We start from the raw sequence: 22,890 nt of genomic DNA on the forward strand, positions 1-22,890 counted from the left end.
CTGATAGAGCAGTTTTTTTGCAGCAGACACTGACGCTGTGCCCAGCAGTAGCAGCAATGCTGAGGCCAGGGTGGGGAGGGCTGATGTGGGGGGTGGCACCCCACAGGGGCCTGAGGTGAGCACAGAGGGGCTCCAGGGTCAGCGAAAACACTGGCATTGACATCCAGAGGAGGTAGAGCAGATGTTTTCTGCATCCATGTGGCTGGGGGTGGGGCTGGGTACTGCTGCCTGCACAGTGTCTACGTGGGGCAGCCCTCGTGTAGCTGCTGAGTACAGTGGTTCGGAAAGGTTGCAGAACTTGTCCTAAAGCACTTTTAGTCTCTGTGAACTAGTTTCAAGTGATATGTTCTGCTTGGATTCTGGGCTTGGTTTCTTCAGGCTTCACTCTCATGACCTTTTATACCACGAGGAGGGGTGAAAGGGCATGTGAGTACCAGCACAGCTCACGTTCTTGTTTGTTTTTGAATCATGTAAAATTAAGTGGCACGTCTCCTGCTCTTCCCCCAGATCCTCCTATGGACATCCCCCGTACCCAGTACTGCTCACCCAAGAAAAGCACATCACTCACAGCGTCATCTTGCCATCAGCCATACTCACAATCTCTAGCAGTCCAGGACGTCTTCACCAACGTCTTCTGTGGCTGGTTCTAAAAGCCAACATCCTACTCATTACATTTGTTTATATGTTTTTAGTCTCTTCTAAATTTAGAACTTTTTTTTTAAACCAACATTAATGTTTTGCAGAAGGGTCCAGGCTTGTTGTGTTGGGGAATGCCCCAAATTTAGGTTTTGCTGATTGTGTTTTCATGGTGTCATTTAATTTGTATCTTTGTCCCCTGCATGTCTTGCAAACTAGACGTTTAGTCTAGAGGGGCGAGGATGTTTGGATTGGAAGTCTGATTTTCTCCTTCCACGTGGAGACAGCTGAGCCATCTGGGTCCCAGCACTCTCCTTGGGACTAGCTTTCTCTGAGGTCCGTGTCTGGTTATGCATGGAGGTACTATCCCTTGACATTAAATTTAAGCAAATTTGAAAATCATTGTCAAAGATGTAAGGCCACATGTGGGTGGAAATTTTAAGGGGGAAATAACATATATTAGTACATGTGTGTATTTATAAAAAGTATCAAAGAACAATTTAAATTTTCCAGTATATAACCATCAACACAGTTCTCCAGACCCAGGGACCTACACAGACCATTCTGTTGACAAGTGACCCTGCCTCCCGGGAACTGGCCATGATTCTGCCCTGTGCTTTCTGTTGGCCTGAGAACTCTGTGCAGACTTAGGTCCAATGATTGCTCCTTGCTAAGTAATCCTCCCCAGTTCTCTCAGGTCGACGAGTTCTGAGCCTTTCTTTTGAGGATTTCTGGGAGAATCTCTTACCTGTCTTCCCTTCCCTGGACTTACACATTGAGAAGTACCCGTAAACTCATGACTACATCTGATGCCAGAGGCATTTGGTGAAGACATTTGAAATGAATATTCAGAATCTCTACCAGTTGTGCCTTCTTTTTATGCTTACATTTAACATGTATTTGCATTTCTGTAGAACCCTTCAACAGGAACAAAATGAGTGCAGATGACCCTGGCTGCTCAGTGCCAAGCTTCATTGAAATGGCATTCATTTCAGCCAGCCTCTGTACTCAGTGTCAAAGTCAGTGTCCGTCTCTACTTTTCTCTTCGCACAGGACTTGAGAAGAATACGGTCGTCCTTTTTGGTCTTTGTGGAGGCCCCCCCCCCCCCCCGAGTTACTGCTGAAGTAGTGAGGGGAGGTCCTTCATTGTCATCTGGCTAATGAAAAAGCCGGACACTCCTTTCCCATGCTTGTCCAGGACCTTCTTCATATTAGCAAGGGCCCCAGGTGCTAGGGCTTCAGATATGACAAGGTTCATGTGGTGGACACACTGCAGTCCACGAGGGGCCAACCAAGAGTAAACACTCACTGGGCCTGGACCTGCAGTCAGGGAGGCCTGCTTGGTTGACCGTGGGGACAGAGGGTGGCCCCCCTGATGGGGCCTGCCTTCTATAGTGCAGAGTTCTTGCCTTGATTCATGCTGGAAATGATTCCTGAAGGATGTCATTTTTGAAATTGGTTCTGTGTTTTTAAAGAAAAAAAATAACCAATCTAAATGTGTTTATGAGGCCTAGCTTGGATTTTTCTTTAAAATTACTCTATCAAGAAGGGATTTTTTTTTTGCCACCAGCACTAAATCTAGTTTGCTTTCCTTCCTTTTCTTTTAAATAATGTTTTGTTGGAATTATTAATGATTTTTATGGCTCCTTCAGGAATGTTTGATTCTTATGCTTGGTTGTCTTGGCAGAAAAACCCATCATATTTGCAGACCCGTGTTCCTAGATGAGGTCTCGGCTTGTTCCACAGCAGCACCCGGTGTTGATGGAGTGCAGCCTGCCTCATCGGGGTGTGCTGTGTGCCTCTGCAGCCGTTTCTGAGAGCAGAGCAGATAGGGAGCATTAAAGGAAAAATATTTTTGGCAGTTGAAGTTGCAAGAATGTCAGGAAGAAATGTGTGCAGTGCTGGGCAGGCTGCGGAAGTGCCTCTGTTGAGGCTGAATGGCCCCACTGCAGAGGCGTGGGACCGGTGTGGCGCTGTGCTGCCCTGCGTCTTGTGCTGGATGGCAGACCATGGTGTCCTTGGCTACAATCCCCAGAGGGTATTGGTGTGCTGTCACCTCTGTCTGCAGGACTGTGGAGTAAATCAGACTGCTGCTATTTGTTTTCATGTTTGTAATGCTCTCCACTTTTGGCTGTGTCCTGGGGCAGCTTCTCCTTTAGAATTCCATTGAATAATTGGATCGTGGTGGGAGTGCTGACACTGTTTTGTTAAGATGAGGCTTGCTGCACCTTGTTCTTTGGTTGGTGGCAGAGAGGGCCATAGGCAGCCTGCCTGTTCCCCAGCAGCCTGTCCGTCCCTGCTCCATGTGCTCCAGGGCCTGCTGCTGGCTCTCTTTGACTGTCCTTGGCCCTCCTGCTGTGACCCTCTGAACTGCTTCACCCCCAGACCTGTGGCCCAGAAAGGAAGGAGTTGCCAGCACCAGTTTTAGATCCAAATAACCATGATGTACCTTCTTCTGAGTTTCTTCAGGGCCTGGGAAATTTCCAGATAGTGACAGTTAGTGATAGTTACACTGTGAGCTTCCATCATCTCTTCCCTCCCTTATACATGGCCAGCCAGTCCACGTGAAACTGGAGCTAAATGTCCACTTGTGGCACCACAGCGCCTTGAACCTCTTTGTGTCTTCAGTCCCCTGCTGTGATAATGCTGGGTTAGTGATTATTATAGATGGCCATAGTGTGACATCTCATGATGATTTTTGTCTTCTGAATGTTTTCTTCCCTGAAGAACCTTAGCAATTCTTGGTTCCAGATGTCAGGATCCCTGCCAGTGAGGTTAAACAAGAGGAGGCCCCAGAGCCAGACCCTGAGGTGACAGAGACCCCAAGGACCCGTGTTCTGTAGCTGCTAAAACAGCGGGGACTTTGGGAGGAAGCTGGAGGCCCTGCTCTTCCCAGTGCCAGATGCTGTCGTCTTTCACCCCTGCTGCCTATCTGGATTCAGAGCCTGATCTCTGGGCGGTGCGTCTGCCTCGAGGAGCACAGGCCCCATGGTGGCCCCTTGGCTTCAAGAGTATACAGACACAATTGCTTGTTTCCTACTTTGGGAAGTAGGCCCAGGTGTCAGGGGTGATCAAGAAGTACAGGAGATATTGAATCGTGTGGGAACCACAGATAGCAGGTGTCCACTGCAGGTTCCTGTGGGAGGTGTCCATGGGGTGGCTCACTGCAGCATTTCAGCTGAGCGGGACCTTGGATTGGCCTGTCTTTCCTCTGCCCACTGTGCAGCGCAGCCGTCCCCATGCGCTTTGACATGGGGGGACCTTCCTTTTCCTACTGCTCCTGCCTTCCCCTCTTGCCATGTCTCTGCAGGCCTGTTATTTCGCTCAGCTTCCTGGATTGTTTCCCTGCCTCATCTTCTGTTCCACATGAGGGTCAGTCATTGTCATTGGCTCGTCTCCTTGAAAGCAGCTGCCCAGCCATGCTGGAGCCTTGATGGTCTATACAGCATCAACTTTACCCTCCACCTGGCACTGTGGTGCCTTGCCCAACCTAGAGGCTGGAGGGTAGAGGGGGAAAATAGCCCCCTCAGTGTCCTTGGACATCCACGTTTGCAGTGCCTATGACCAAGACGGTCAGCCAGCACAGTGCATTCCCTCAGCTGGCCCAGGAGCTTTAGTTCAGTCTACCTGGGCACTGTTCTTATGAAGTCTGAGCCACAGGTAACATATTGCTGGATAATGAAGAGTGGAAGAAGAATTAGTCCTGAGTGAGCACTCAGTCCCATGGTGGTGCTGCTAACACAGTTTTCACTGGGAGTTGTGAAGCAGCCCAGCGTTCTTTCAGATGAAAGAAATCTCTAACCAGCCTTGAAATCAATCCATGTGCTGACTCAGAAAGTCTCGTGTCCCTGTAGAAGCACTTGGCAGTGGGCTTTGTCTGATGTCCTGCTGGGGAAGGTGGAGGAAAGCAGATGGGGCCAGCGGCAGCACTGGCTTTGCAGGGCAAGGGCTCTTCGGTTTGGGTGGTGTGCTATCTGGAGGGGCATGGTCTGTCTCAGGCTTGTATGTGGTCACCTGGGTAGCAGCGCTGTCCAGATGGAGACAATATGTGCTTCAGGCCTGCATGTGGTCACTTGGGTGGTGGCACTGTCCAGAGAGGTCTGGTTGTTTCTCAGGCCCTTGTGCAGTCACCTGGGTGGTAGCGCTGTCCAGAGGGGGATGATCTTCTCTTAGGCCCGTGTGCGGTCACCAGCATTTGTTTTCTCACTGCCCTGCTCACTTATTGTCATGGATACTGCTCTAAGCTTCAGCTCACTGAACAAGTTCCTTTCTTCAGAGTGTAGTAAAAGTTATGTATATGTACATGCACATGCATAAAAAGCTCCTGACGGTTGTGGTAACATCATCTTTATACCCCCCCCCCCCGTGCTTATAAAAATCAAATGTGTTTATGGTAGAACATCAGAAAATATGCAGAAGGGCCAAGAGCCAAGAGGAGAGGAGGAGGAAGAGGAAACGCCCAGCCTTTCCACTCCTCAGTGGCCCACAGCACGAGGCACCCTGCACTGTCCTCCCGTGTCCTCTGCATGTGTGTGTTACACATTTGGAACAATAGTTATTGATACGGTGCTGTGCCCTCTTTTCATCCAGGTTCTGTCAGGTTATATCCCACGCTGAATTGTGCCTCTTTTTAACAGCTTTGTTGGGTTTAGTTAACCACCACACAGGTCACCTGTTTCCCAGTGGACTCACCAGCAGAGGTGTGCAGCCTGAAATCATGTTTCTAAAGCTGAACACCTGCCATGCAATTACACCCTTCTTCTGGTCAGACCCTGGGGTTTCAATAGAGTAAGATCTGCCATGTTTGCACTTTGCCGAGTTATTTAGAGAAAATCTGTGGGTGTATATATGTCTCAGACAGATAAGTATTCTTACATTTTTCTTTATCCTTCTGAGACAAATAAGAATTTCTTTTCGTTTTTAGGTTAGGGGACTGAGTAGTTAATTGGATATAAACATATATTAATATCACTCTGTAAGGTGTTATGAGAAAAGGCAGAGGAGCCATTCCGACCCCCCTCAGATCGTTCATGAGAGTAGACTGGTTTGTCTGGCACCTGTGGGGCCTCATTGTTTGCAGAACCCCTGTCAAAGTCCTTGTGTGCAGGGTGGTGCCAGGGAGACCACTTGTTTCTCGAGGAATCAAAAAGATTCCCTTAGAATGCCTTTAACAGGGGATTTCTCTAGTTTCTTTAAGGCCACTGTGGTCTGTCTCTACAATAACCCTACTTTGTATGCGGTTCTTTAGTTTGCTTCTTAGAGCCCAGGGTTTCTCCGGGGCCCACGATGGTGGAAGCAGACTAGCTCCCACCTCCCAAGTGATTGGGGAGGACCGTGTACATGTAAAAGTGATGGTGGGCTGGGCTCTCTCATCCCCTTGTTGAAAAGTTACCTTAGTCTCTTCCTTTTCATCAGGCTGTTTTACAGGAGTGGGGTGGGTTTTAAAAGCAGTGAAAGACAGGATTTGGCCTCAAAAAAAAAGAAAAGAAAAGAAAAAGATGCTTAAACCTCAATGAGGCTTCTGGCTCAAGGTAATGGATGTAGCTCATACATCCTAGCCCCGCCCCCTTGCTCCCAGTTCCCACTGAAACAAACAAAGGAATATACAAGTGAGGACTCTCAGGTTTCCTCCGTTGCGGCTGGTGATAAGATCTGGTTTGCATGGGGTCCTGGTTGTGGAGACTCCACTTGATGTGCTCCTTGCTGGTGCATTGCCCTTCTCTCTAGCGGTATATGGGTCAGGCTCCGGGGGTCCCAGCTCCTTTCATTTAGCAGCACCCCCTACCCCAGTGCCCGTGCACAGTGTGTTTCTGTTTTCGCCTTTCTCTATAAATTATGCATCCATATAGCTCTGGCTCCACTCCATGTTTGCTTGATGCTCCTGACAGGGACCTCGGGTGCCTTGGCATGTGCACACTCTGCTTGCTGTCCCTCTCTCCCTCATGCTCAGCTGTAAGGAGGAAGCGTGCTCTTGGTGCAGGGACTGGGCCTTCACTGCATGGGACGTCTCCAGCCTGCCTCATGGCTGGACTGGGCCGCTGCCAGTGCCTGAAGCCTGGAAGTCTGCACTCAGGGTTGGTTTAGCAGTGACACTTGGTCAGCTAGCTGTCTTTGAAAGATGCATGGTTTGTCAAAACTACTGTGTGGGACGGAGCTGGGAAGGGAGCCCCACATGGTTCTGTTTTAAATTCTCTGGCAACAGGCCCAGATGTGTTTATAATTAGTGAGGTGTTCAGGTAGGGTTGTGATCCAGGTCCCCAGGCTTTACCTACGGTTCTGAAATCCAGACAGCTGGCACATGGGGTCTGCTTCCACACTGTGTTGGTGGGAAAGCTGCTATGGCAGCTGTAGTGGTGCTGAGAGGGGTTCTTCACTCCACAGATAGAGGAGTCCGCACTTTCCCTGTGGTGGCTGTGATGTCTCCAGTCCAGGGGCTGTGCCAGACCTCCCACTGTGTACCCAAGTGTAGACTGTGCCGTGCTATCTGCTCAGAAACCTGGAAAGTTCTGCATTTCCAGACACATCTGGCACCACAGGATGGTATGAGCATACCACCCAGGCTGATGCAGTGTCCAGCCCCACTGCCCGACTGTCCCAGCCTCTGCACTTCATGTCCATGGTGATGGTGAGACTTCAGGGTGGGCCGAGTCATAAGGCAGCGTACTCTAGGCCTTTAGGGGTGGACAGGCAGTCCTGGGCTCAGAACTTTAGACTCAAGGACATCCATCCTCAGTATCTCAGAGCCCTTCTGCCCCACCCCCTTCTTTTAAGGGTAAGAAAGTTGTTTAGGAGAGACTGCGATTAACTGACAAGGCTGAGGTTGCACATGTTCAGTGATCACTTCATGTTTTATGGTTTCTTTTTTTTTTTTTTTTTTGTATTTTTTCTGAAGTTGGAAACGGGGAGGCAGTCAGATAGACTCCTGCATGTGCCCGACCGGGATCTACCCAGCACGCCCACCAGGGGGTGATGCTCTGCCCATCTGGGGCGTTGCTCTGTTGCGACCAGAGCCATTCTAGCGCCTGAGGCAGAGGCCATGGAGCCATCCTCAGCATCCAGGCCAACTTTGCTCCAATGGAGCCCTGGCTGCGGGAGGGGAAGAGAGAGACAGAGAGGAAGGAGAGGGGGAGGGGTGGAGAAGCAGATGGGAGCTTCTTCTGTGTGCCCTGGCCGGGAATGGTACCCAGGACTCCTGCACGCCAGGCCGATGCTCTACCACTGAGCAACCGGCCAGGGCCTTTATGGTTTCTTAAAATGATATTCTTTGCAAATTCAAAATTAATCTTTGGGGATATAACTGTCATCTTCCTTTATATTGTATTGGAGAGGAAATGTGTTAAGGTCCAAAGTGGTTAGTTTAGGTATCAGTATGCAGATTTTGGCACATTAAATTGATAGCCCTTACATTTTCTTAATGTTATAACTATTATTATTAAAAAACATTAATCTAGAATTTTTGGAATGAGGTTACCATAGAAATGAAAATAAAATACCAAGAAGACATTTTAGGGTATAGCTAAGAATTTATAACTCACCACGCTTGAAATCAGGCAGACTTAAATTTGCAGGGGTGGCCCTGGCCAGTTAGTGCAGGCAGTTAAGAGTGATGATGTTGTTTCCATCCCCATCAGGGCACACATGGGGTGGGATGCAACCAGTGACTGAGTAGAACAACAAATGAATGCTTCCCTTACCCCTCCCCTCTCTTTCCTTTCCCCCTGCCCACTCTCTCCTTTCCTTCTCCCTTCTCCCTCCCTTCCTCTCTCTCAAAAAATTAAGCCCTGGCTGGATAGATTGGTTGGTTGGAGTGTCATCCTGGAGCGCGGAGGTTGCTGGTTTGATTTCTCAGTCAGGCACATATGGGAGCGGGTTGATGTTACTGACTCTTCTTGCCTCTCAAAAAAAAAAAAAATTGCAGAGGAACAGACACAGGTGTATTTGATTGGCTTGAAGCTATTTACAGATATCTTTTGCCGCGTATGGGATTATGTTGGTAGCTAGGTATAGGACAAATACATTTTTCTAGTTCATGTGTGTAAATATATTCTTGGCTTTTATTTCTTGTCTTATGAAAAGGTATAGCACAGGTGTGGGGCAGGGTATGTTTGTAGGAGCAAGGATGAGTTGTGGGAAACCTTTCTTGTCTTCAACAGAGCACGGCTTCCACCTGAGGCCATGCTCTCCCTTAGGGCAGCCACGGAGAAGCAGCTGCTGTCTGTGCATCTGGCTCTTTCACCAAGGTGGGCAGTGGGCGGGCTGGAACGTCTTGTGGACTGAAGGGTGATTCTTGTGTTGCCACTAGCATTTCTGTCTGAGGGACTCGGGGAGCTTCAGAGCTAATAATTTTAATAATCAAATCACAAATTATTGATTTTACTAGATTTTTTTTTTTTTTAGTTTATTAACTGCAGGTTGTGCAGGTGTTGGGAGTGTAACTCGTCTAGCATGTCAGCCGAGGTGGAGGAGCAGGGTGGGAGCAGTGTCTGGAAGGCTGTGCAGGCCCTGCTGCCTGCGTGGTGCCCTGCCCCAGACATGTGCAGAGGAAGCAGCAGCTGCACCTCCAGCAGGCCGCAGTCAGTGACCTGGGATCAATTGGCTCCTTATGCCCTCCGTGTCTCTTCAGCAAAGGTTTAAAGTGGACCAAGAGCTCAAACCACATGGCACAGAGCTTGTACGGAGTAAACTGTTAATAAACAGAGGCCTTATCAACCAGAAATGATCATAAATGGCCGAGTTTGAAACCTGGTATAAAGACCTGTGGAGCGAGGAGGAGAGACGGGTGAGTCCCTCCTCAGCCCAGGCTTTGACAGCATGTTGAGCAGTTTAGGCTAGATCCGGAAGGCTTGGGATGGGTGGAAAACAGGGCAGTGGCTGTTGTGTTTAAAAGCCTCCTCTGCTCTAGTGTGGAGCCTGGACCTGGGGGCTGGATGGATCCCAGGAAAGCCATGGCAGCACAGAGGAGACTTACTGGTGTGGAGCCGGGATGGTGATGAGAACAGACTTGGGTGGCATGTAAGTGGTGGGATAGAAAAGCTGGAGCAATGTATCCAAGGCAGGTGCCAGGTGCAGGAGCAGGAAGAGGAGGAGTGAAGGCTGCCTTGTTTGAGATGCTGCCTCCCCCTCCCCACAGGGATTTTTATTGCTTTGATTTACTAATGCACCTAAAGATGGCACCCAAAAATAGTGATTGGCACCTAGTATGTGCTCAGTAAATGTTGAGCAAGTGAAGGAATGAAAAATGAGGTCCAGATTTCTGATGTGTGTGTCTGGTATGTGAACTGACATTTCCTAATGGAGGGATACTGGAGAGGAACAGGTGTGCAGAAGATGTTTCAGGTGATGGGCTGTAGCATGTCATGTAAACACCAGAGGAGCGAAGTATTGCAATCCAGTGATGTGGCTACAATGAATCTTTACTGTGTAAAGAGTATGTGGGAATTGATCAGGAAAAATCACTGATGTGTGTACATTTGATGGTGTGAACGAACTCCACAAAAGATGGAAGATACAAACAATGCTGAGGAGGCCAACCAAAGAATCGACATGACCTTTTTCTCTTGTTTAAATAAGTAATGATTTTATTTAATGAGTGCGTAAATTTGTGCAGAGGTTTTGCAGAGTAACTTGGCTGGACATTACAAGTGCCTTCACATATTTATGCTTTTGATCAAAAACTGCTTTCTGAAAATGCATCATGAGGAAGCCTGAGGAGAACCTCTCCCACCATCTGCCACTCCACTCTGCAGCCCTGGCGAGGGGTGGTGGTGAAGGCAGGGCTGGCAGGGCACTCACTGTCACTGTGTCTGGAAAGCTGTACCCTTGAGTTTCATAGGAAATATTTGTTTTTTTTGTGTTTGCAGATGAAGACCGTCAGTGTTGCCTTAGTTTTGTGCCTGAATGTTGGTGTGGACCCCCCAGATGTGGTGAAGACCACCCCCTGCGCGCGCTTAGAATGCTGGATTGGTAAGTCCCGAAGTTACTCTGTGGGGCTCTGGGCTGACAAAGTGTGCTCCGCACTGTCTGCACTAGCAGGGGCTCATCACAGGTTCATGTCTCTCAGGAGTTCTCTGACCTTACAATTTGTGGTAGAGAAAGTGTTTTAAGAAAAATTAATAAAGTCTTGGTTTTTGGATTATGTAATTTTCTCCTTTACACTGGCCCTGCATCTTACACATAGTAGGCGCTATATACACTTTGAAACATTGAATGACAGACACCTGCATACAGGTGCTCCCTTCCACAGCCAGGAGTCCAGCCACTTCCCAAGACAAGGTGCCCCCGTTCCTGGTCATCATCTCCGTGAGTGAGTGTGGTGCAGTGCTGAACTGGGATGGGACATGTGCATGACTTTCCAGAAGGAAGCATTAGGCATTAGGCCTCACCATTAGGATATTAGCTGGAGCTTTTTTTAGATGCCTTTTATAAGGAAGATGTTCACTTCTATTCTTAGTTGCTGATACTTTTTGTCAAGAGTCAATGTTTACTCCCACAGATGCTTTCTCAGCATCTATTGAGATAGTCACTTGACTTTTTTATTTTTCATTCTACTGATATGGTGAATTATATTGATTAAGTTTTGGTGTTGAGCCAACCTTGAGTTCCTGGAATAAACTTCACTTGTGTCATCTTTTCTCTGCATTGCTGGATCTGACTGTTCATATTTTGCTAAGGAACTTTGCATCTCTGTTTCTGAGGAACATTGGTCTGTAGCTTTATGACAATGTACTTATTTGGTTTTGGTACCAAGATAATGCTGGTCTTGTTAAATGAGTTGAGCAATATCCCCACCTTTTTTGTTTTACTGAGGAGTTTGTATGGAATTGGGTATTATTTCTTCTTTAAGTCTGGTGAGATTCGCCCATGGAGCCATTTTGGTGCAGGTTTTCCTTTGTATCCATGTAGGTTACTCAGCTTTTTTTGTTGCTAGAATTGCCCCCACCCCCACCCCAGCTTTCTCCATGCTAAGCAGAAGCAGAAGTTTCCTTTATCTACTTTGAGTGACAAAAATCATACAAGATTCTAATCGAATTGAGAAAAAAATTACTCCATTTTACTTGCCTGTCTCAGTATTTGGAGGTGTCTTAGGGTGACAGTCCTGTCTCTCAGCCTCCCCACCTGCAGCCCAGCCCCTGTCCTCACCCCAGTGGCTGTGCCATTTTCTGTGGCCGCTTGTCTTAGACGCCTTCTTGGTCTCTGCTGTCTCCTGGTGACCATGCTGCTTGAAATGGACTTTTATGGTCACCACCGACTGTTTCCACTTCATTTGTCCCTTGTCAGAGGTGAATTTAATCAACTGCTTTCTATTTTCTCCCTCTTTAACTACTCGTGTTGGGTTGTATACAGCAGGGTTTCTTTATCCTGGCATGGGCTCTTAGGACGTGTGGGCCCCTGCTTGTGCAGTGCTGGTGTCTGAGTGCCGATGTGAGCCTTCTATACTGGGGAGGCCTGGCGGCTCTTAGGTTTTCTAGGGGTTTTTCACCTGCCTCTTGCCCCATCCAAAAAAGAAAAGCAAAGAAACCAAAAGAATCCTCCCTCACATAAATCTCTGATTTATGAAAATGAAAATGAAAAGGATTCCTTCCTTCTTGGGGAGAAAGACCCTGCAAATTAGTAGATTGTTTGACATTGTGTCTTGAAAGGTTTTCTGCAGTTTAGGGTTGTAACATACTCGGTGATAATTCCAGTGGGGTTTTAGGTTCAAAAGGGCTGTGGCCTGACCAGGCGGTGGTGCAGATTGGACTGGGATGCAGAGGACCCAGGTTTGAGAACCTGAGGTCGCCAGCTTCAACGCAGGCTTATCTGGTTTGAGCAAAGCTCACCAGCTTGAACCCAAGGTCGCTGGCTTGAGCAAGGGGTTACTCAGTCTGCTGTAGCCCTGGTCAAAGCACATATGAGAAAGCAATCAATAAACAACTAAGGTGTCGCAACGAAAAACTGATGATTGATGCTTCTCATCTCTCTGCGTTCCTGTCTGTCCCTATCTATCCTTCTCTCTGACTCTCTCTCTGTCTCTGTAAAAAAAAAAAAGGGCTGTATGGCTTTTGCGGGTTGAAAATTTTTGATGTTTTCTTTTATTAAGGAATAGGCAGTCCTTGTGGTGGTGATTTAGCAATAATGCTGTAAGAAGAAAAGAATCCTAAAGGTCTGACTCAGCAAATCTTCAGTGGTGTCTCACAGTCTATATTTTAATTTTTATTTAAAAAAAAAAAAAAAGGCCCTGGCTGGTTGGCTCAGCGGTAGAGCCTGGCGTGCGGGGGACCTGGGTTCAATTCCCGGCCAGGGCACATAGGAGAAGCGCCCATTTGCTTCTCCACCCCCCCATCCTTCCTCTCTGTCTCTCTCTTCCCCTCCCGCAGCTGAGGCTCCATTGGAGCAAAGATGGCCCGGGCGCTGGGGATGGCTCCTTGGCCTCTGCCCCAGGCGCTAGAGTGGCTCTGGTTGTGGCAGAGCGACGCCCCGGAAGGGCAGAGTATCGCCCCTGGTGGGCGTGCTGGGTGGATCCTGGTCGGGTGCATGCGGGAGTCTGTCTGACTGTCTCTCCCCGTTTCCAGCTTCGGAAAAATACACACACACACACACAAAAAAAAAAAGCCTGACCAGGTGGTGGCGCAGTGGATAGAGTGTCGAACTGGGATGTGAAGGACTCAGGTTCGAAACCCTGAGGTTGCTTGAGCGCGGGCTCATCTGGTTTGAACAAGGCTCACCAGCTTGAGCCCAAGGTCGCTGGCTTGAGCAAGGGGTCACTCGGTCTGCTGTAGCCCCTCGGTCAAGGCATATATGAGAAATCATTCAATGTGCAACTAAGAAGCTGCAACGAAGAATTGATGTTTCTCATCTCTCTCCGTTCCTGTCTGTCTGTCCCTATCTGTCCCTCTCTCTGACTCTCTCTGCCACAAAAAAATACATAAATAAAAAATAAATACCCCAAAGTCACAAGTGCAGTCCGCAGCAGGATTTCCCACTTCACTGGAGAGGAAGCCACAGCAGTGATGGTGCCGCACCTGTAGAGCCTCAGGTGTGCTTTCTGCACAGGACAGTCTCTCCCAGAGCAGCTCGCTCACCAGCCATGGCGCTCCGCTCTGTGAGCACTGGCGGCAGGCAGGCTTGCCACTTGTCCCCATCATGGCCCTATGGCACAAGGACCTGGCTAAACATCACCTGAACATTGCCCTTAACTTAATCTCATTCAGCCTGGGACAGGTCCTCAGCCTTTTGTTAACCTTTTTGACCTTGACACTCAGGAATATCTCAAGTTTTCCTTGGTATTTCCCCAGCTTTACTTTCAGTTCTGCCCCCTGGGCAGGAATGTCAGCGAGGAGGTCTGTGCTCTCCCAAGGTGTCCTGTCAGGTGGCACATGGCTGATCTACCCATGTCTGCTGTGCAGCTGCCTCATCACGAGGTTGGGCCCGTGTGTGCTGGAGCTCTGGGCAAGGTCCTCCGTTCCCTCCTGTTGTTAATGAGTAGTTGGAAGCCCTGCTTTGAAGCTGCGTGAACACTGCGTTCCTCCTTGTGCATTCATTTGTTTCTGTTTGAATTCACGGTTTCCCTTTCCTTCCTGGAAGCCTGGTGTCACCATCACTTGTCATCCCCATGAGCTGATGGGCTTTGCCTGCTTCTCTCACTCATGGAGGACCCTTTCCTGCCAGCCAACTTGTGGCCAGCTTGTGCCCTCCCTGCCACGGTTCTGGGCCAGCTGTCTCTAGGAGACAGTTCCTATTGGGGGCACCCCAAGTTTAGAGACTGGGAGAGTCCCCATCTGAGCTTAGTTGTCACACTCTCCGTGGACAGAACAAGGGAACAAATGTGTGTATTTCTACGCATACACGCTTCATGTCTGTGATCTGTACTGCCCATCTACATACACACTCCTGCCCCCATTGTTGTTGAGAGTCAGGGGCGCAGAGAGAGAGATCAGCAGATGAAATCATCAAGGACTAGCAAAGGACCACCGCTCGCTCAGGCAAATGGCCCCGAGTTCGCACTGTGTCCTAATTTTATTCACAAGACTTCAAAAAGCTTGTTTACTGAGAAATTGGCATAACATCAAGTGTAACTTTTACTTAAAGATACATGGGGTGCACCTGCAAGATAGCTTAGTAACAACATAATATCAGAAGGCATTAATTGCTATTGTTCTATGGATCCCATAACATTCCTCTCCTTATCTTAAGGGATAACCTTGGAAAGTACAGAAATCTTATGAGAATGTTTTACTGAGAAAAGCCCAGCAACTGCCTTCAGTCACATAGACCTGTTTCAGTGACCCGCCTTCAAGTCACAAAACAATTCTCTTGGCAAAACATTCTTTTCTTGTTGGCTGTGTTCCCAATCAAGGCCATGCAATGGGTTATTCCACTACATTTCCCCCTTTTTGTTTATGCTGAATGTTATGAAGCACCACAGAAAACACAGCTTTCTGTCGTTTATCCCTATTTCTCTTGCTTTGATTTGTCAACAGATTACATAAAAAAGAAAACATAGAATTAATATTATTATAAAATTATTATATTTGGGGATCCTACAGTGGATCCCCAAAATCCTTTAATATATTCAATAGGATTTAATTGCGATAAATTATCCATTAATCCCTTCAATATAGGTTGACATGTTAAAATTTCTAATTTTCTTTGAAAAGCTTCATGAATATGTCTCTGTAATTTAATGATTTCTTTAGTTACATTATCATGATTTAACAAATGCTTTTTAACATTTTCCTAAGGGAAATAAGTATGATTTTAAGAAATAGGGGTAACACAAAAAGTAGTTACATTCTAATTACATCTTAGCTTAATTTGTCTTTGCAGGCTAACAGTTTGATCTCTTAACATAATCATAGTCTGTTCTAAATTATTAACTTTAGTATTAATGTTACTATCTATATGTTATTGAGAAGTCCACAGTTGTTCAGAATCTTCATGCCATTTTTGCACAAAGTCCACAGTCTGTATACTTTGATGTAATGTAACTCCAGATACAGCAGCCATGGTGGTTACAGCTATTAGTCCCACAATAATGGTGATGATCAGTCCAACCAGTCTCTTGGTTCACTTCAAGGACTTAATAAGATGTTGTAACAGCATCATGGAAGGGGAACTCTGCCACATCCGATGCATCTGTAGTGGAATCTAGACTCCTGTTCAGGTTCTTAAAATGTAAAGACTTTGACTATTTTATTAAAAAGAATAGAAGAGTTAATACATGTACAAAAAGCACACTTATTGCAAGTTATTGAATAATTTTCAGCTATTTGGTTTCACCTATAACAAACATATAAAGCAATCTAACACAAGCTGATATGAAATGTGTTTCATTCTTCTTAAAGATTAACATAATATGATTAGAAGGATAATTTCTCCAGATTTTTCCTTTCTACACTGACATATGTTTAAGTGCCATGGCTACTTTCTACAAAAGATACTGTATAGGACCAAATTTTATATGAGGAGCTCGAGGTGACATCCCCAAACTTTTTACACAGGGGCCAGTTCACTGTCCCTCAGACCATTGGAGGGCCGGACTATAAAAAAAATTATGAACAAATCCCTATGCACACTGCACATATCTTATTTTAAAGTAAAAAAACAAAACGGGAACAAATATAACATTTAAAATAAAGAACAAGTAAATTTAAATCAACAAACTGACCAGTATTTCAATGGGAACAATGCTCCTCTCACTGACCACCAATGAAAGAGGTGCCCCTTCCGGAAGTGTGGCGGGGGCTGGATAAATGGCCTCGGGGGGCTGCATGTGGCCCGCGGGCCGTAGTTTGGGGACCCCTGCTCTATGCCATATGATAGTATGATTACCTTGATCACCAGCTGTAATTAAACCATTGTTCTTAAGCCACCTTAAATCAGCACCCTGCTCTTTAACTTGGGCAGAGCTATGAGGGCTTTAATCTATAACGTTTTATGTACAGATGTATTACTTTTAAATCTATATCCTTGTAACAAACGTGTTTTTTTTTCTTCTCCTTTACTGTTATCTTTGACAATAGAGAGCCCAGCTTGAGCTTCTATGTTTAAACAATGTGGCTCATGTCCTATACATATAGGTAATTCCTCAACTCCTGTTGTATGATTTCTAATTTTACACCTTCTTTTGAAGGTGCTAAGGGACCTCTATCATTAAAAGGTCCTAGAAGCCAATTAGAGTCATTAACAAAAATAGGAAAGGCACTATTTTCCTAATGAATAGCTCTACTTAATGGAGGATTAGGAACATATGCCTAATTACTAAAATTTTCAGCTCTACTTACCGGAATTGTTACCAAAGCAATCATTGCTAAAAACAGGTTAGTAGCATTTTTTTTAGTAGCTTGTAGCATATTTTTACCATTAAAGATCAGCTTTTTAAGTTGAACCCAACTTGGTATTTTAGCCTTTTCAATACCAAGCAGCAGCACCTTTAAGATTCTTCTTTTGAAATTCATTTCTTCCATCTCAGCAATGGGTGGATATGGAAAGAATCTATTGTTCTTATTCATGTTGTTAGTTTAATTCTGCGAGCAGGACTCCAAAGGACGTCACTGGATTCTGCAATGACACTAGCAAACCCTCTTCCCCAATGTTGCACTACACTAGGTACCTGTTGATTCAACTCACTTTTATAATGTATAGGTTGATTAATTTTAGAACTGTTACTTTTCATCTAATGTCTGCAGCAGTCAAATTATCTTCTCCTGTATTTAAGAAATTTAAAGTAAATAAAACTTTGTGTAACATAATTCTAGGGAATAATCTCCTTTCTTCTCCCCCCTTTTGTTTAAGTAACATATTTTTCAGAGTGCAGTTACTGCGTTCAATAATTGCTTGTTCTTGTGGATTATATGGAATTCTAGTAGAATGTTTAATATTCTAAAATGCTAAGAATTGTTGAAATTTAGTAGATGTATAGGCAGGACTGCTGACAGTTTTAATTGCTTTAGGAATGCCTATAATATTAAAGGTTTCAATAAGATGTTGAATGACACAATTAGCCTTTTCTCTAGGCAAAGGTGTGGCCTATCGAAAGGAAGAATAAATATTAATAAAACCGTACATAAGATAGTTTTTTAAAAGAAGAAATATGAGCAATATCTATTTGCTACAGGTTATTACTGTGTTGCCCTCTAGGATTCATTACTCTCGGTAATGGAGGAGCATTTATAATACTATACTGAAGACAGTTTCTAACAATATTTCAAGCTTCTTGCCAGGTTAAATTTTTGCATAAAATATTTTCTATTTGTATGAGTTTCTGAATGACATTTAGTAATTATTTTTATTGATTTAATGAGTAATTGATTAATTTTATTATTTGTAGTAGACATAGGTCCTGGTAAAGCTGTATGAGAACAAATGTGAGTTATATAGATAGGCAAATTTCATTCCTATAATAAAAGTTGTAACTTTTGAAACAATTTGTGCAATCTAGAACTACTATTTGAAATATAAACAGTTTTTATAAGTTTAATTGTATGTTCTACATTGTGAATCAGTAACAATGTTAATAGGACAGGATGTTTGAATTTTGTCTTTAACTACAATCAAACTGCACTGATTTAAGGTTTCAGAAGCATTTTTAAGGATACTGAAAGTTCAGCATTATTTTTATAAGCTATTAATATGTCATTTATATAATGGATTATTAAAGATTGAGGATATTTTTAACAATTTTTCTAAAGGTTGATTTACATAATGTTGATACAGTGTATGACTATTCAACATTGCTTATTTAAGTAATATAAACTTAGTAAGAATAGCTTATTGTTATAGACACAACAGCTAGCATTGCTAGAAACAGAGTCAATGATGTTTTTTGAAGTCTTAGTCTTAATTAAAATTTTTTTTGCCTGCTAAGTAAGTTTATTTAATTGTCAAATTTTCCTTTTATCTATTTCCAACTTATGCCGAGGCTTCAATTTTCTGGAAAGTATCTACTAGTCCCGTATTTATGGAAATAATAGCAAATCCTTACCCCTACATTTTGTCTACATTGCTGTTGTAAATTAGAAAACTCTCTATTTAAAAAGTTCATCTTGTGTAATATTAATAAGAGGGTTAGCATTAGCATTTTGATTAGCTTGAATACAAGCTTGATTTTCCTAAGTTATAAATTGTGACTCTCGCTTTTGAAAGAACAGTCCAAGCCAACATTTCTAAATTTTTTGAAATAAAACATTCAGAGTCTATGAAGGAGGATAGCAGTTACTGCGTATAAAGACAGTTTTATACTGGGAGCAAGCCGATTTTAACTCTTTAAGAGCTTTGACAGAAATTTGGTCATAGTGAGTATAAAAAACGCCTTGTCAGAAAGTTTAGACTGTAATTTAAAAAGTTGCTCTTTTAATTATTTATAAGATAAATGTTTTTCTTTATCAGAGGCCAAATGACTCTTGTTATTTTCCTGTTGTAAAAGAAATTTTAGAGCTTTGTTAGGGACTTTTCCTAAGCCATGCAGCTTAGTGACTACTGCCTAAGTGGGCTAAAAAGAAAACTAATGTTGCTTAGTAATAAGAGATGCATCAGTTTCTATATCTAGAAGTCTTTTGTATTGTTCAGTCTATTATAGGGAATTAGAGGAACTAAATTCCCGCTTTCCTCAGTGCCTGCTTTTTCAGGATGTTGCCTTACAAGCAGCCAACTGTCTGAAGCAGCTTGAGATAAATTCTTAAAATGACTTAATTTTACTTAATTCCTTAGTTTTACAAATTTGAGTATATTTTACACACAAGACAATTTTCAACACAGAAACACAAGTATAACATATAACTTTAATTAATCCTAATACTTGAGTTCTTATTTGATTTCAAACTTTGAATATACCTTACAATGTATTAACCAAATTAGCAAGTCTTAAGGATCCATATTCTATTTAATTTAAATTTAAATGAGCGCTCCTTATAATTTCTCATTTTAAAGCAAAAAATATATGGATGAAACTTTTTTCAATATAAAAGCTGGCATGTTTAATTTTTGTATATAAACACAGTTCAGGCCTTAAAAATCACATTTTAGACAGCAAACAAAAACTAAACAGAAATTAGAATCAGACAAACTAGTCTAGACAAACCAAAGAGAAACCCGGGATTTCAGAGCACAGTCAGACTAGAAAGATGCCTGCCTGATTTTAATCAGGGCATTTTCTGACAGAGGGACTGACGATGGATGAGACTAAACAAAATTTCCCCAAGAAAATTCTCTTGGCAGCTGCTGGGATATTTTCTATAGTCAGATCCAACACATGTCCCCTGCCTCAGTTTCCAGGCAAAGAATAAGAAAGAAACAAAATGGTAGCTCAGAGGATTGTAGCTAAAACACCAAAGAAAATTAGTATTTATTTATTTTATTATTACAAAGACTGGAGAATTCTAAGGACTTCATGATTCTTCTATATGTCCTAATTCTAATTGAATTTGTATCAACTGATGTAAAGCTTTAAGCTTTTCTTCCTTGTCTCCAACTCCATGAATTTGCATCCAGGCTTTAAGACAGGCAATCTAATATGAGATATAACAGCATCGGTATAATCAGTTTGTTGTCCCACAGCTGCATAAGCGCCAACGCCGATGAGCATTTCAAAAGTAGCTCCCGGGGGATTATTTCTGGCGTTCATGCGAGATAGTCGAAAAGTCTTCTCTCTCTCCACCAAGATTTTAATTGTAAATATTGTCTTGGTTCCAAAACCATACTAGCAATTAAATCCCAATCCAAAGGAATCATTAAATGATCATTACAATAGGAAGAGATCAGACCTTGAACATATGAGGACTGAGGTCCATACGTAGCAACAGATTGTTTGACTAGCTTTAAGAAAGTAAATTCAGTTTGGTGAAATTGGATATTATGCCCTCCCCCAGGATCTGGAGCATTAAGAGGAAAAGGCTGTCGAATAATTGGAAAAATAGATGCAGAAAAATTACTAAAATTAGATTCTAAATCATCATGATACATAAGCACCTGTTGCATTTCAGAGATTTCAGGGAATTGAAAAATCCTTCCCCTGCCAGTACTAATTAATTTTTTACCTTGAATTGGAGGAGCCATAGGCTCACATATATCTTGCTTTTGAACAGGATAAGCAGTATACTGATTTCCATTCTCCTGTTGTTCCAGTGTAAATTGTAGTTTACTTAATAAATGTTTTAGACAGGCAACATCATCCATAGGGGCTCCCTCATTTTTTAACAAAGAGGGATGAAAGCCTGTGGATGGCTGAATTTCATTAACATTATCAGTAACTTCAGAAGCAGAGACAGTATTGTCCAAGTCATTATTCTGTTCATTCTGTGCTGAATCAAGTTCTTCAGGCTCATTAAAAATAAACTCACTCAAGTCTTTAACAGAATCTCCATCTGATTGCAAAGGTCCAAGGGCTATAGCAATAAGATTATAAGCAGCCCACATTTCAGCATCAAGTGGATCTCCATGCTGATGAACACAGCGTAAAGATTTTCCTACTTGTTGCCAAACATTCAAATTCAATTGATTACAATGTTCAGGAGTATACCAATAACAGTGTTTCTGAATAGCATTTAAAAGATGTAACAAAACCTTGTCTTTTATCTGAATCCCAGACCCTTTTAAAAGGGATTTTAAAACTTGTACATAATTGTCCCATAATGAATGGGAATTTCCCATGACTTTGCTAGTTACCCGAAAGTTTCGCGTAGACAGCGCGTCCAACTTACCCTTTCGGGGTTCCATCTGTTCCCAATCTCTTCTTAAGGCCCCATGGTAGGCGCCAAATGTTGTTGTGAGTCGGGGGCACAGAGAGAGAGATCAGCAGATGAAATCATCAAGGACTAGCAAAGGACCACCGCTCGCTCAGGCAAATGGCCCCGAGTTCACACTGTGTCCTAATTTTATTCACAAGACTTCAAAAAGCTTGTTTACTGAGAAATTGGCATAACATCAAGTGTAACTTTTACTTAAAGATACATGGGGTGCACCTGCAAGATAGCTTAGTAACAACATAATATCAGAAGGCATTAATTGCTATTGCTATTGTTCTATGGATCCCATAACATTCCTCTCCTTATCTTAAGGGATAACCTTGGAAAGTACAGAAATCTCATGAGAATGTTTTACTGAGAAAAGCCCAGCAACTACATAGACCTGTTTCAGTGACCCGCCTTCAAGTCACAAAACAATTCTCTTGGCAAAACATTCTTTTCTTGTTGGCTGTGTTCCCAATCAAGACCATGCAATGGGTTATTCCACTACACCCCATCCAGCCCAGCACATTGTGATTCCCTTATCTGACAGGGAAGACCGTGGTGTCCTCTGTCCTTGGTGATGACTCCTACTGGTGGCTGAACTTGTTACCCCACTCTCAGCAGCCTGCTCAGACTCTGTCCTGTGCGGAGCCATCTCCCATAGGCTCTGCCTTCCTTGCTGCTCAGGCTGCAGCACCACACACAGTTCCTCAAGGACGTGCCAGCCTGCCTTCCCTGCACAGGCTCCCAGCGTCTGATCACATTTGACAGCTCCTGCCAGGCCACTGCTGCTTCCTGGTCCTGGAGCAGGTGTCAGGCTGCCCAGCCTCATTCATGGCTTTAGGAAGGTTTAAGGAAAGATCCTAGCCTTTCCAGTGAGTGCTTTAGCTTTAGGCTTGGCAGCCCAGGGATGATGCTATATCAGTGACCAGGATCAAGAGCTGGCACAGTTGGGGAAAGAATGTGCCACAGACCAGTGTGGCTAGTAATTGTCCAGGTCCTGAGTGAGAACAGTGCCAAATGAAAAAATAAACTCAGAAAAAGGATGGGATTGGGAGGTCTCTGCAATGTCTTTAGCTTGCAAGAGCAAAGCCCTGGTCTGCTCAATTATATAATGCAGAGCCATATGCAAATAAGGAAGTTTCTGATATAGTCACACATCTGAGGCATAACAGGATTCCTCATTAGATTGCACCACCCCACATCATGCAACAGTCAAGGGTGTGGGGAAGATCTTAGTCTTAAAAGGGTGTGGGTAAGAGCTTAGTTTTAAACTAAGCCCTAGGCTATAAAGACTTTGTTAGTTTATAGCCTATCTCCTATATATCCCCCTTTTTTATTTTTAAATCTTAGTTCATGTGCTGAGATTTGTACTCTTCTGATTTCCCAGATTCCAATTCAGAGGCAGATTGGAAAAATACAGAATAAACACAAAATTAGTGTAGCCAATGTTAACAGATACCAAAACAAGTGTCTTAATACATTAATGGGATTAAAGCCTTTTAGATCATTAAGCAAATTTTTAGCCAATATAACAGGATCTATAATAGAG

The 22,890-nt window shown here is 43.9% G+C and overlaps 1 protein-coding gene across 1 annotated transcript in view; it reads left to right on the forward strand.

Moving 5' to 3' along the window:
* RPTOR (regulatory associated protein of MTOR complex 1) overlaps positions 1 to 22,890 on the forward strand; it is a 244,418-nt gene that overhangs the window by 61,388 nt on the left and 160,140 nt on the right. The window contains exon 2 of the mRNA XM_066237453.1: positions 10,497 to 10,599. Within this exon, the coding sequence (XP_066093550.1) occupies positions 10,497 to 10,599 (103 nt within the window). The remainder of the gene's footprint in view (positions 1 to 10,496; positions 10,600 to 22,890) is intronic.

This window comes from Saccopteryx bilineata, chromosome 6 (genome assembly GCF_036850765.1).
Source record: "Saccopteryx bilineata isolate mSacBil1 chromosome 6, mSacBil1_pri_phased_curated, whole genome shotgun sequence".
NCBI classification, from domain to species: Eukaryota; Metazoa; Chordata; class Mammalia; order Chiroptera; family Emballonuridae; genus Saccopteryx; species Saccopteryx bilineata.